The 14,676-nt window shown below is 36.6% G+C and overlaps 1 protein-coding gene across 1 annotated transcript; it reads left to right on the forward strand.

Moving 5' to 3' along the window:
- Positions 1–3,580: 3,580 nt before the first annotated feature.
- On the forward strand, positions 3,581–12,387 carry FMR1NB (FMR1 neighbor; the record flags this gene model as incomplete). The annotated part of the gene is made up of 5 exons (XM_082771108.1): positions 3,581–3,656; positions 4,909–5,022; positions 6,481–6,618; positions 8,988–9,084; positions 12,285–12,387. The coding sequence occupies 5 exons, from the start codon at positions 3,581–3,583 to the stop codon at positions 12,385–12,387; spliced, it is 528 nt and encodes a 175-aa protein (XP_082627234.1).
- Between the last annotated feature and the right edge of the window lie 2,289 nt (positions 12,388–14,676).

Raw genomic sequence — 14,676 nt, forward strand, 5'->3', positions numbered from 1 at the left:
TTTCAGAGTTGGTATAAAATCTTGTCAAGAAAAGACCTCTACTTATATAGGTTGTTTGAAATGTTTTTTTGTTCATTTGTTTTGTTTTTCTGATGATGAGCATTCATGAGTTCAACAATCAAATCAGTTTAGTTCTTGTGTACAGAAACTTTTAATGGCCTAGCTATAAATTATATTTCTGCTATTTGCTGTCTCTAAAATCAAACGTGTTCAATGCTTGTTTCTTTCAACAAGCCAGAAACAAATTTAATAGTCCAAGTATGATATCGACTGTACACTCTGCATTCTTTGTAGGAGTGCTTAATAAGAAAGGTAACTTCCTGAGTTGAACTTTTTTTTTCTTCAAACTCTTCAGTATTGAATATTAAAAATGAATAGATTAGCTTCCAGTGAATATTCCTCAGTCACTACAAGAACCCTTCTTTATGGTTCTGGTAAGTGGCATCCTGTATTAATCTGCAAGATTTTTAATTTTTTTATCATCCTGTGTATTGTTGAAGACTTTCTCAAAACAGTAGCAGCTGTAATGGAAGACCAGCGTGTGTGTATTTTAATAGTGGTTCTATTACCTGATGTAGGTTTTTGCAGTAGCATGTAATGAACTTATCATCCACTTGAACATAACTGTACTTAAGCTTTCATCTTAAAAGATGCTGGTCAAACAGCCTTCTCTGGCTATATTCACATCCATGAAAATCACAATGGCTGGAAGAATTCTAATACCTTCAAGTTAATGCAATTTTATATGAAAGCTGACATGAGTTCTTCAGAGCTAAATGCTCTGAACAGATTCCAGTTTGATCTGCAGGATTCTCCTTGCAAGAGTTTTGCTAGACTTAATTATTTGCAGTTTAGCTTTCATGTGACATTTTTATACTGTATTTACTGCTGAAAGGGTTAGACTTTACTGCATCAACTTTTGACTCCAGAAGTATTAGTCTTTCAGCAGCAGCCTGTGGATCTTGTGCCCACATCAGGGGACAGACATTTTTCTGCTCCTAACAATCTTTTTTTATATGTATCCCTTGTCTGTCACTCCTGCTTGTGTATTATGAAGACCATTGATCTTGAGCAGTTCCTGATGGCGATAATTGCTACTAAACTATGAGTAAACTAGTTGTTACTGTTTTTTTTCCTTTTGTTTGCCTATTGTAAAGAATTTCAAAAGTAGTAATTTTACTGCTGTATGAAAATGCATCATAAAAACAAAAAATAGATAAAAGCCTTGTGTTTCTACTGAGGGTACAAAACGACATGACTTTTTTTTTTTCCCTGAATAAAAAACTGATTTACAATAAAAACAGTTAACTTAAACAAAAAGCATCCCATGGATGTAGTCTCTATAAATGATGAGGAACTTGACCATTGCAGAGATAGTATAATAAGTTTGGGGTCATATGGCATGTTAGATGACCTTTTTTTGGCTGGTGGATTTGGCTTGAGTCTTAGGTACAGACTACAGTTACAACAAGAAGAATCAACAGCCCTGAATTTAATAAGAACAAAAATCAATGAAGCAGTCAACATAAAATGTGTGGGCAATTTTCTCGGGTTCTAGCAGTCTGAATCAGTCTCATATTTGTACATCATAAATGCATCATATCATATATGTAGTGTTCCATGAAAGAAATCAATGCAGAAAATCACAATTGCATGTGGAATCAAATGCTTCAGAAAGTGAAGAATGTTTGTTCCCTATTAGATGTTTCAAAGTGTCTCCTCATTTGTATTGGGAGTGGTTGTGTGTAGTGTGTGCAGAATGAAAGAAACAGAGGATGCTGTATGTTTATATTAGAAAGCTAATGCTGCCTACAAATGCAGGTTTAAAAAAAAAAAATACCCTTTAAACTCATTACTCAATTAACTAAAATGCCAAAAAATGGTGGGTAAGATGGGATGATGGTCAACATTTACTTAGGTTTCTGTCTTTTTTTTTAATGTTCCTAACCTATTCAAAGAACACCACATTAATAAAAGGAGTGGACATTTCTAAGAAAAAAGAAGGTTGAGGTTAGACTTTACTTTTGCTTCAAACATAGACTTGATGAATTCATGGGAAAATCTTGTTATATAATGAGTTTATTTGAATTATTCAGAAATCTGACTTGGGCAAAATCTGACTTGGGCACTCTGCCCAAACTTTGTTTTGAGGAGTGTATTTTGATGGCTTGAGGTATCTATTAGTTGGTCTGCACTACTGTCTATTAGGCCATGTTTCTGCATTGCATATTGTTAATAACACAGATGTGGCCTTAACTTAGTGAATTAAAGACTGAGACATTTAACAGTCTTCTCGGTGGAAGGCTGACTCTTTCAAACTGCATATGCAACTTTTTTTCTGGTCCCTCACGCAGCAGGTAGATGCAGTTACACATCTGTTCTGAGCTACATCATAAGGGACGGGCAGCCCATTGTGATGAGCCTTGCTTCCATGCTGTCCTGCGTAACATGCCTGGGGTTGCTGTACTCAGGGTAGCTGTGATCTGCCTGTTCCAACAGTAACAGAGAAGGTATGGAAAGAAGCATGTAAAGGGCAGGGATAGACTTGTGTATAGCTTCTTTGTTTCTCCTGTTCCCAGGAAATGTTTCACTCCTCCCAATTTGTCCGGAATGGCGTTAGATTTTAATAGGTGTCTTGAAAAATGTGATTCCTGCCTTCTTAGAGAATTTTGTGCTTACCTGCCAAAGTGAAGTTTCTCCTTGGGACAGAGAATGTATTTGTATATTACTCCATGAAACAGGCACATTTGAGTTGCAGGAAAGCTTTGCTCATTTAGCAGCAGGGGTGCAGAGAGAACAGATCCTTCAAAGGACAATACCTGTACAAAATACAGTCTTTTCTCTGTACAACACTTAAGAAAATTGGGTTGTGCACCTTTACCAATGCTAAGAAAATAATGTCTAGTTTAAGCTCTTAATATATGTTGTAATAATTGAAAAAGATCCTTTTAGAATAGAAGCAGCAGGCAAAGTGAAATATAGCATCTGGCAAAGCAGTTTTCAGGGGGTGGTTGGAGGTGTAAAACCCAACTTAAACCTGCTGTTAAATTGCTATGAATGACTCAGGGATTTTTAAAAGTATTTTTATCCATAATATCCTTTTTGGACCAACTTTTCAAAATGTTTTTTTTATCCAAAGCATCTTTATTTGACATTAGAACAACCAAAGAACTCAGTAAGGTAAAGTACAGTTCTATTGAAAACTTTCAAAAACTTTTAATTCTTCAGTCCTGATTCTGTCCACTATACCTGGATTAAAACACTCACTTAAAAGTGCTTCTTCAAGGTGTCAAGTATCCAGCTCTGGGACACTTAAGAGGTTGTACTTATATACTTCTTTGGCTAGTCTGTTAACAGGATGCATCCCTTTAAGCTCTCCTAAAGTCCTCAAAAATAATGTTGCCAAAATGTTTTACTGGGTTTGGCTGCCTCCTTAATTAGGGGGAGGGGGAGCAGACCGTCTGCTCCGTGCAGCAATCTACTGTCATGTTTGTTCTAATCTATAAATACAAAGTTAAAGGAGCGATAGAAGTTTCTTCCCATATTCACATACCTTATCACTGTTGGTTTTATTACAGTAATGCTTCAAGAAGTAATTGGTGTTCATCTAGCATGGAATTATGTGATACTGATACTGCTTCATAGCATCAATTCAAGTGAGTTTTGCAAGGAGAAAATCATTTTCATAGAAGAAGCAAGTAATTTTCCTAGCAGGAATTAAAGTTACAAATTTCGTTGTCTTGCAGTGATTGAAAAATACTGAAAAACATAAATTTTTTTCACTGGAGCAGGTGGGGAGACAGTGATGTAACTGCTAATGTGAGCTTTGCTGGTCACACTCCTGTTACGCGTTAATATGAGTACCTGTTCTGATGTGAATTTGGTTCAGCCTATTCAAATACTTTTCTGTAGAGAAGACATAGCACTGAAAAACCGAGTTTTGTTCCAGGAGAACTAATGTATTTATGCACTTGGAGTTCCTGTTGCTCCCAGGTGGAGCATTGCCCAAAAAAATGAAGTTGTTTGAATACCCTAGCTTTCGGTTAGGCCATGGTCTCACTCGTGTTCACATGGAACTATAAAATCATGAAATGTCTTTTAATAAACTCTGACAAACACTGAAAACTATTAAAGAGAGTTCCTTTGGCTAAGTTTCCCCTATAAGAAAAAGGCAAGAAAATAGGATTTCTGAGTTTTTTTTCTGCATTGTGGAAGGGTTGAATGCCAGGGAGTCCCACTGTGATTTGCACTTGTTCTTTAATGAAAAAGAGGTAGAGTGACACAACAAGGCTTACAGATGATACATTCTTGAGACTAGTGTAGATGAAAGACAACTGAGAAGTCCCACGGCAATAAATCACTAGTTTAGGAAAATATTCCAGTAGTGTTATATTCATGGATGTTTTGCTCCTTTCTATGCACCCACCACTACCTGAGACAAGATACTGGGATAGATGCACGTTTGGTTGTACCTGACAAAGCTGCCATCTATAATGTGTTTCTTTTCCTGTGTTTTGGTTGGGATCTGATCTTGATCTAAAGGCCAGTTCTGCTTGTATACATGAAAGAAATACATCTACAGCTGTAACACAGAATTTTCCCGTAACCTGCACCTTCCATCTGAACAGTAGTGCTTTTTCTCTTGACAATTTCCGCATGAATTGATTCCTTAATTTAAATTTCACAGCTTTAGTTCTTTACTCATTGTGGTTCATAAAGCAATTTGAAGTAATATAATTGACTACAACAAAAAGACATCTATGCTTAACCTTGCTAGCCATCAGTAGTCACAATTCATAATGACTATAAATGCCTTCATAATGAAAGATAATCAGTATGAAAATGTCATTCCATTTAATTAATTATGGATATTTTGATGGTAATGAGCTAATCATTATGAGCTTTCAGGTTTTACATCACCAACTCATCAAGTTTTAGAAAAAAGTGAAGTGGTGCCCAGCAAACTTAAAATGAAACTGAAAGGTGCATCTGAAGCTATATTAAATTTCTTCAGGCCAATGAGTAAGTGCCACTTTGTCATTGCAGCACTGCTTCCCTCTTCCTCTACTGCTGACTCGCTTCCACCCCCTTACCTATCACCATTTAGTGTTTTTAAAACCCCCAGTTTGACACTGTAAAACTCACTAGGTCTCATCAAAAAATATTATTAAATGCCCCTTCGGGATGATCATAAATTTGCTTCCATTGCATTGCCTATAAAATCCATTCATCATCAGTGTTGTGCACTTTGGAACATTCACCTTCCCTACCCGTGTTGCATCCAATGTGAACTACTTTTTTTCTCCTTGTATAAACATGAGACTAAATGTTCTGTATGTCCTAAGTGGGAGATGGATTTTACTCGGTAATAGTCTCTTCCACTTCTGGTTCAGGAAGAAATCAGAGCCGTTAGCTTAGGCTGAACAGCTCACCTTTTGGACTGCTGAAGTTATTAACGAGACCTTCATTATTTGAGAAAATTATTGAGAAGGAGATCAAAACGGAATGTATTCATTAATATCACCAAAAAAGATGAAATCCATGATTACAGAGAGCTTGGCATGTACAAAAATAAAGTCAAGCCTGACTCCATAATTGTTTCATGGACAAATAGACAGCAGAGATACCATTCTTCACTTTATATATAGCTGATTAGTAATAACAATGAAGACACACTGTTGTTACTAACTAGGCCTAAATAAATACAGGTCTTTTGAAGTGCCTGACCCCACATTTAATTAAATCTGATTACCAGTGATGTCTATGATAAAAGTGCGACTGACAGTGCAGCCAATCTTGGGAGTGGTGTTGGAAGCAAATGGGGTTTTGCAGCTTCTGTGATGGTGTCACATCAGAGTTGTAATACCAAGTTTTACAGGTGTTATTGTTTATTAAGTGTTTTAAAATACAGCCTTTCCCACAGAAGATCTCATGATTATTAATAAATCCATTATTAAATAGAAAACTTTAAGTATTGTATGCTGTGTTCAATAACTGGACTGGATATATTAGATTTTTGTTCCTAACTGCTGCTTTTAGAAAAATGCAATTAGTGCTAACCGGAGAGATGGCTAGCTGTAATACATTGTATGCTGAGCCCTTCAGAAAACACAGGGTATTTTAATGTCTTTGTGTTTTTTCTTAAATTAGAAACAGTCCAGCCAGAAAGCATAGTTTCTTTCTGCTTTACAAACCTAAATACAAAAAAGGCACAATGTAGTTTACAATCAGTTTTGTAAATGTTTGTTACTGAAATAAAGCCAATTATTTAAGATCTCATATGACATGATTTTAGTTTTTCTCTTGGTTTTAATATAAAGACTGATTAACTTCTGTGAGCAAATTTCCATGAAAGTCAATGATGCTACTTTTCTAGCAGACTTATTCTTTCAAAACATACTAGGGGAATGAAAGTTATAACCTTCCTTTACCTGCATATAGTTCCTGGAACAGGAATCTCACATTTTAATTCTTTTAAAGCCTGCCGTCACAAAGAAAAAGGCACCTTGGTTCCTTGTGCTGTAGGAGGAAGCATTAACAGAACTGAGTGCTTGGAAAATAAATGTTGTCCTTCCAAAGACAGACATGAACTGGCATGTTATGTCCCATTTAGAGACAGTAAGTATACTTCTGTGAATTGTTTCCTCATAGCCATATGTTTCTTCTAGTCAAACTATGTGATTTTCATTTGTTTCTTCAGTTTTTCAGGTCACAAATCTCTTCAAAGTAAGTGTGAGCTAGCATTTATTTCTGCATATAAATGCAGAAAACAATTCATTGACAAAGAATTGTCTGAATTGTTTGTCAACCTCAACACAAGCAAAGAACATAAGATGAAATACAAACAGATGTAACTATGTAGGTTAGTACAAAGAACGGAGTGAAGGCTTTATTTGTGGAAAGGGTGTGTGAGGAGTTTAATCCAAAGTGACTTGATAAAAGTGCTATGAAGAAAAGTTGAAGGAACTGTATGTACCTAATCTGCTGAAGGGGAGGCTAGATGGTTGTTTAATAAAGACTGTTTTGAAGGGCAATAACTAAGATGAGGGAGACAGTCTCTTTGGTAGATGACGTAACACGGGGGAATTGTCACTAATTGATACTTGGAAAATTCACCTTTGCACATAACTCCATGGTAAACTCTGCTTCACTAAAAGGGTTGAATCCAACTTGAATTTTAGTCATTTTTTTCCTGTTTGTACAGCTTTTTAGAAACTGCTGTTACTTTTCATTGTGAATTTTCTTCAATAAACTGAAAGATGTGGAAAGTTAGAGGCTCTTGTTAGACACAATCAATGAGTTTGGAAGAGACCTATCAAGATCATACAACTGCCCCTGCTCAAGGAAGGTCAACCACAGCAGGTTTCCAGGAAACCTCTAATTTTGTCTACCCAAACACTGAATATGTCCAAGTATGGAGACTCCACAGCCCCTGTGGGCAACCTGTTCCTGTGTGTACTTTTAGAACCCTCACAATTAAAAATAAATAAAAAATCCATCTTGTGCTCAGATGGAATTTTGTGATTTAATTTGTCCTTTGTTTCTTGTCCTGACACTAGACACATCCCACATCCTACATTTTTCAGTTAAGAACAATGACAAAACAATGTCAAAATATTCAAATGATCATTGCATACTTGTTAGAGGCTTTAATAAGTACAGATATAAATGTTATCTCATTTTTCCAACATAGGAATTCCTTTTATTTTGTTCTATTTTCTCATCTTTAAGAGAAATTTCTTTCTCCTAAAGAAAAAATAGTTAGGCATTGGAGCAGGTTGCCCAGGAGGTGGTGGAGTCACCATCGTTGCGGGTATTTAAGGAAAGGTTGGGTGTGGTACTTAGGGACATGGTTTAGAGGGTAATATTAGGGGTAGGGGGACGGTTGGACCAGATGATCTTGGAGATCTTTTACAACCTTAATGATTCTATAATACATGAAATCCTAAGAATTCTCTTTCTGCTTGTTTGCACTTGCCCAGAAACAAGCACAGATAAGGGCTACACTTTCAAATTTCTCCTGTAGTTGAACAGCACCATGTTCCAATGCTAGGGCAGCTGTAACTATTATGCTACTTTTGATAGAAGAAAGTACCACTGAGTGTGAGGCCATCAAAATCTGGTAGGAGCATACTGAAGGAAAAAAATGTTTTAATAATCATTCCTCAGCTGGGCTTTTATATTGTGTATAAAAGACACTTAACTACAGTGAGAAGAAAAACTATATAGTGAAAATTGTAGTTGTTTACTCATAGTTAAGACACTCAAGCAAATTGTAAAATTGGATATTCTTATTCAGCTGTGACTGCTTGATTCCCCATTCCACTTGAGCTTTTATTGTTTGGAAGTAAACATCAAGGACTGACTATTTTACCAAATTATTTGTTCATAGATTAATTAGCTACTTGAATGCTCCAGGATGTACAACATATGTCCAAAGAAAATACAAACATTTACTGCCCTGGGAGCACATGCTGTTTGCCTCATAGCAATCTGTTGACAAAATAGGAGCACTTAACAGACATTAGACTCATGGCTGTTGCATTTCTGTTAGATGGTTACAGGCTACACACTTGAATGGTTCTTATTTGGGAGTTTTGTCTTGAATTTCAGTAGGAATTAAAGGAGACTTTTAGAAAATGCTACAAAAGATTTGAAATGAAATAAATAGCATTAATTTGTATGATTTGGTCTCCATTTTTTAAGAAGCCTTGTAGTCCTATAAAGGACTCTGATTTTGCACACCCTGGGGTTACTCAACAGTTGCTTCTGAACTAATTAAATAGTTGGGCTGCTTGAACTCTGGTGGTCAAATTTAAGAGCCGATATTTCCTGCATGTATATCAATGCATTTCTAGGACCTGTTGTTTTCTGTTGCTGGCTGAAATACATGCGTGACTGTCTTAGAGGCTAATCTCTGTTATCTCTCTCTTTCAGTATATTATCTTGGAATGATTCATAACTAATGCAAACTTCTGACTTTACAGATCTGCAACTGATATTTCGACTCTTTGTGCTTGGGGCAATAGGATTTTTTATTTTGGGGTGTCTACCATTGTGTTGCTGTGTCTGTTTGCAAAGGAGGTAAGCATTAGTGCACAACCAAACCAAATGTATGATATATCACCTCTAACGGCAGAAAACATGGACAACTGACATGTTTAAAGCCAGTGAGGAGAGAAAAAAAAAATGGCGGGAAAAAAGGCAAGAAGCTAATGTGCCAATATAAAAAAATCCTATTCTGAAGCTACATAAAGCATAGTTGATTTGGATTGAGGAAAAGAAGTGTGCTAGTGTCCTGGTAGTCCTTCTAAAGATCCAGTTATAAAGAACTTGTACTTGATCTTGCTTCCCTTGCCTGGGAAACCTCATGTAGGACATGAGAGCATGCAGCCCACAGGCTTCCAGAGGAGCTTCCACTTCAAGGCCTGAGTGGGGCGGGGCCTGAACCTGAGTTTCTGCAGGGTCCCAGCCTGGGCAGGTGTGCCGAGGTATGGAAGGGTAGGCTTTTGCTCCCTTTCTTCTCCAATTTTCTATACACTCTCTCCCTCTCACTCAGTCATTCATCTCTTTGGCAGGAAGGGAACACCAACTACCAAGCAAAAAAGGTGACAAATGAGAACAAAGAGCAAAGAAAGTCATAGGGCTGTTTATGTCACTATATCCCGTGCTACCTAAACCCAAGAACATCAGTTAAAATAAAAAAGGAGGAAGGATCTGAGGAAAAGTTCATCTTACATCATACCATAAATTTAAACAGAAATAAAAGAAATTCCTGCCACTTGCCTGCTCTCTAAACTACAGGGGAAAAAAGAGATAGAAATTGTCCTTAACACTGTCTTCTAAGATACTTCTTCAAGAGTGACATTGTGTCGGAGATGCAATTGACTGCTACAGAGGGAGTGACATGTACATACAGGAATTAATTATCTGAAAGATAATAGGGAAGAAAATGATGAGAAAAAGCAACAAGAAGTAGAAATGTGTTTCTGTGTGGGTTTAACACAGAACGATGCAGTAAGTTGGAGGAACGTGATGGAGGGACAAAGTAGTAGGCCTTAGCAAGGAGAGATGGGCCAGGAGTGTACTTCAGATAAAAGTGAGTGAATGTTTGATGAATGTGTGAGTGAACGCTGCCAACATGCAGTGAGGTGGTGCTGGTTGTCTTTTTTTTTTCCTTGATGTGTAGGGCACATTACAGCCCATATGTACTATGCAAGCAGTTCAGTGTTTGATTTTGCAAAGAGTTTTGGCATGCATATACACTCTTGCAATAATGGGGAGAACATAAACTCCACAGTATCAAAATCCTTAAACTGAGATGGAATGTATTAACACTGCTTTACTTTCCTAAAGTGGTGGTTCATACTGTATGGCTAATGCTATAGCTTGGTTAATATGACAGAGTTGTCTTTTTCTGTGAAGGTTTTTTACCCCCAAGTGTTACATTTTTGCTCTACTGAGATGTTAGTAGGCTGTGTGGGATCACGTACATGCACGTACACACACACACAGACTTTACTAATGCGGCTGCTTAGCAGATGGCTATTTGCTATGGAGTTCCACATTTAGACAAAGCCTGCTGTGAAAATCTCCACGTTACATCTTACCCTGTGCTCAACAGCTGATGTTCAGCATACAGATAGCTACACTGAGTCATCAGTGACTCTGAAAATGAGAGGCAAAGAATTAACATGAAATTATCATAAATTTTCTGGAAAACAAATTAATACATATTTGTTTTGAGAGAATTCACATTAATGTTTAAATGATGATTTCTGTGTTTTTTCATAGCCAGTGAAACTAGGAATATTGCTGTTCTGCTATGACTTGTTTATTGTTTTGTTGTTTGTTTCTTTTAATGCGGTGATTAACCAGATGCTAAATGGTTTTAATTTCCAACATCATATATTTGAGTTCCAGGAAAGAAGCAGTCCTATAACACAGTAACTTTGATCAGGTTTTATCAGTTTTAGGGTGATAGAAGATATGGCTTTGAAAACGATTTAGTTAAAGAGCATAAAATCTTTTGTTTGAATGGAAATTCTTTTATTTTCATTAACAATGCTGGATGGTCATTGTTGGGAGGCTCCTAAGTACAATGCAAAAATTGTACTGCAATGGGCATGCACAAAAGTAAAAATTTTTCTCTAGAATTATCAAGAAATGAGAGGGCTTTTGCTAATGAAATGTGAGATTGATTAATTCCATTGTGCTGCTTGTAGAGCAAACTCCAAGGTTTCCCATGGGAATTTGTATCGAGAGGGGGAGAAAGAGTGAGGCAAAAGAGAGAGACTCTAACCTGGGGTGACTATCCATGGAAGGTCTTTGCAGGCATTGGTGCTGTGTTACTAGAGATGGCTTTGTCTGGAGATGCCCAGGACTAGACGTGGCCAAGATAAGAGAATCTATATATAGAAACATAGAATTCCTGTGAAAATTTTAAAGGGAGCAAAAAATTTTCTTTCCAAGCCTGAGTTACAATAGCAAAGTTACGTGGCTAATGTTACTCTGAATACTCCTCCCTTTGCCACAGCACCAGTAAATTCCCAAATCATCCGGGCTGGGTTACTTACACATCTCCACTGATAACTTGTGTATTTTGTCTCCTTTCAGTGTTATTTTTTATACAGAAAGCAGGATCTACATGAGCTACTTTTGCCCATTCCCTGGCAGTTCCTCTTGTGTGTTATCAGCACAATGGCTCTTTTCTTGAGACATTCTCTGATGTTTTTGTTATGCCTGTAACTGTATTATCCTATCTTCCTTCTCTGTTTTGTCAGTCTTTTTTCATTAACATCTAAAAGCCATGATGAGTATTATAAGATAGAGAAGGGAAGGAAAAGACGTGCACTTAACTGATGCTGTATTTGAGTAATATTTGTAGATTTTTAAAACAGAGTAAGATTTATTTTCTTACTTTACTTTTCTTCATTTTCTTCTGCTGTAACTTCCTGGTACAACTGTAGGAAGCTGGCTTTTGATTTTGGTTGATTGCTTACTTGAGAATTTTCTGGTTATGATTGCATTGTTAGGAATCAGCAGGTCAACTGAAATTCATGAAGGAAATGTCAGAGATGGGAAAAACTTATCAAAGTGCTTTTCCTAGCCTTTTCAGTGTAAGTTCTATTCATGAAATCTTGTGATGGCCCCTGAAATCAGCTGTATCTTACTTTTTTTTTTTTCACTGGAGGTAAAATTTTGCAGTTAAAATCTAGGTGATCTTCTCTAAATTCTTTCTGTGGAAGTCAACCAATTTCTGCTGTTGTTTTAATATGTTGCAGTCCATGTGTCAATCCTTTACGAAGGGCAAACAAAAAAATAAAGAAAATTTTGCAGAAGAAAAGAGCACGTAGTGAAGATATGCATAGGTTGTTATCGGATTAACCTAAAGACTCTGAGGACCATAAACACAAGAAAAAGGTAAACTAAATTTGGTGTATTTCTTTGTTCTTTCAGTTTAGTATTGTTATCTGACTATTGATTCTATATAGAGCACTAAACATGCAGAACTAAATGCCTGCTAGCTTCTCAGTCTAGTAGACTTTGTCAAAAAGGCAGCGTTTATCAGGAGTAACCCTTGGTTTCTGTTGTGGGACAAGTAATGAAGCTGCAGGAATTTGATACCTGTCCTGGGATGCTGAATGAAATCAGAACAAGCCACGAACAATATTACAGTCCTAGGTCTAAGTCCTAGCAAACTGTGTTGCTGGACACAAGGATCCATTTCCAGGCACATAGAAACCTTTCCTTTCCTATGGAAAGGGGTGTTTTATGTTGACGTGTTCACATAGTTTTGTATCCTGCCATTATTACTTAATGCTAAACTGCAGTTGACTGCTGAAATAAATGTAATCTGGGTATTAAATGCTATTTACTGTTCCAAATGATAGCTTGCTGAAAGTAACAATCAAACTTAATAAATAAATAAATAAATAAAAAGTCAACAAGGTCATTAGATAGTAAGGAAATATTTCAGTGAGAGATTTGACTGAATTGAATTGGCATTGATTTAACAAATTTGTAAAGATGTCCATAAATCCAGTAATCTAGTTATACTGATATGTAGGTTTCCTTTTTTATTCTTTTTTTGCTCTCTTTTGGTGTAGAGGAGCACCCACCTGATTTTAAAGACCTCAAGCAGGAGAAGGACATCAGGATTACTTGAGTATGCTCTAGAAAATGAAATGCTTTGTTTTAGTATCAAAGTAATACAATGTTATCAACCCTTGATAATGCTATTGATTTTGTATTAGCAGTTGTTCATTTCTATTTCTTCATTCCATATCTCCTGTATGAAAAATATGGTAATGCTGAAAGGCAAAAAGTACTCATGGCAATTCCTGAATGCCACTCCTCTCTTATTAATACAGCATCCGTATGGAGGGATATGAAGATACCAGTTAAGTGCCTGTTATAGTTTAGAGGTCAGTCTTGGAGTATTACCTGGATTAAGAAGAGATAGCTTGCCACTCAGTACTGATTTAATGAATGGCAACTTACTGTGTTCCAATATTGGATACCATTGTAGCACGGCAATGCTACTCTTACTGAGGAGAACAACTAATTATTTTCCTTGGCTGCAGAGGATTTAGGAAATCTGTGGTTGGGCAGTTCCTTTAAAGATATACTGAGCAAAAATGTGAAGAACTTCAGGAAACTGTAGTAGCATTTCCGCTGGCATTTTCTACCCCTGGCATATCACTGCAACACAGAACTTCCTTTCATCTTCAGGTGATTTGTCTCCCAAGGTAGGTGACTTCAAAATGTAATTTTGAAAATTACTCCCTGTAGAGTAAGACACACAAATTACCCCCCCCCCCCCCAAAAAAAAAAAAAAAAAAAAAAAAAAAGAATCAGTATCACAACAGTAATGTAGTAGAGTGCAGTAGAATTTCCAAGAGCTACAACTGTGGGGAATGGATCTTTACTCATAAACTCTAGAATAACTGCTATTAGTGATTCTCAGAAACTGTGTACTTACAGATTTCCCTATTTCATAACATTTTTGTTTTATTAAATTAAAAAAAGACCACTTAAAACCCAAGCATAATAGAGGTGCAGTATGCATATGGGCAGTCTCATGAAATTGTCAGAGCACATACTGATGATCAGACATAACCATATGCAGGAGCTTTAAAGCCTGATACTGCAACCATTGCCAGTAACACTGTATTAGAGATGATTGGGATATAATTTTGTAAGCAAAAGAATTATGATGTTTTTGATTTGGAGCAGCAGAAGGATGGGGACTGAAAAGGGCTATATTTTGCCTTACAAATCTGATGTGTTTGCTGTTTCTTGATGTTATTTTCATGAATTGTGTAGTATGTCTATAGATATTTTGTCAAAGATAAAAACAATTTCCTTCTGCCTGAATTTAGGGGCACTGTCACAGCTGAAATGTGCATGTGGCAAACCACATAGATCCTCATGGATGATGGTGACTGAGAGAGTTGTGCTCTGGAGAAAGTCAGGCTTTCGTACGGTGCTTCATGATTTTGATTTGTAGGTTGATAAATTCCTTTTGTTTACATGTCATTGACAGCACAGATGCTTTCAACATCACATAACTTTCTGACAAAGGGACACGTAAAACAACAATAAGCAATCAACACATCTGCAGTAACCAAATCTGGCAGAACCAGAACAAAATGAGCATAAGCAAAATATATG

The sequence above is a fragment of the Aythya marila genome (genome assembly GCF_965140915.1).
Source record: "Aythya marila genome assembly, chromosome: 13".
In the NCBI taxonomy this organism is placed as follows: Eukaryota; Metazoa; Chordata; class Aves; order Anseriformes; family Anatidae; genus Aythya; species Aythya marila.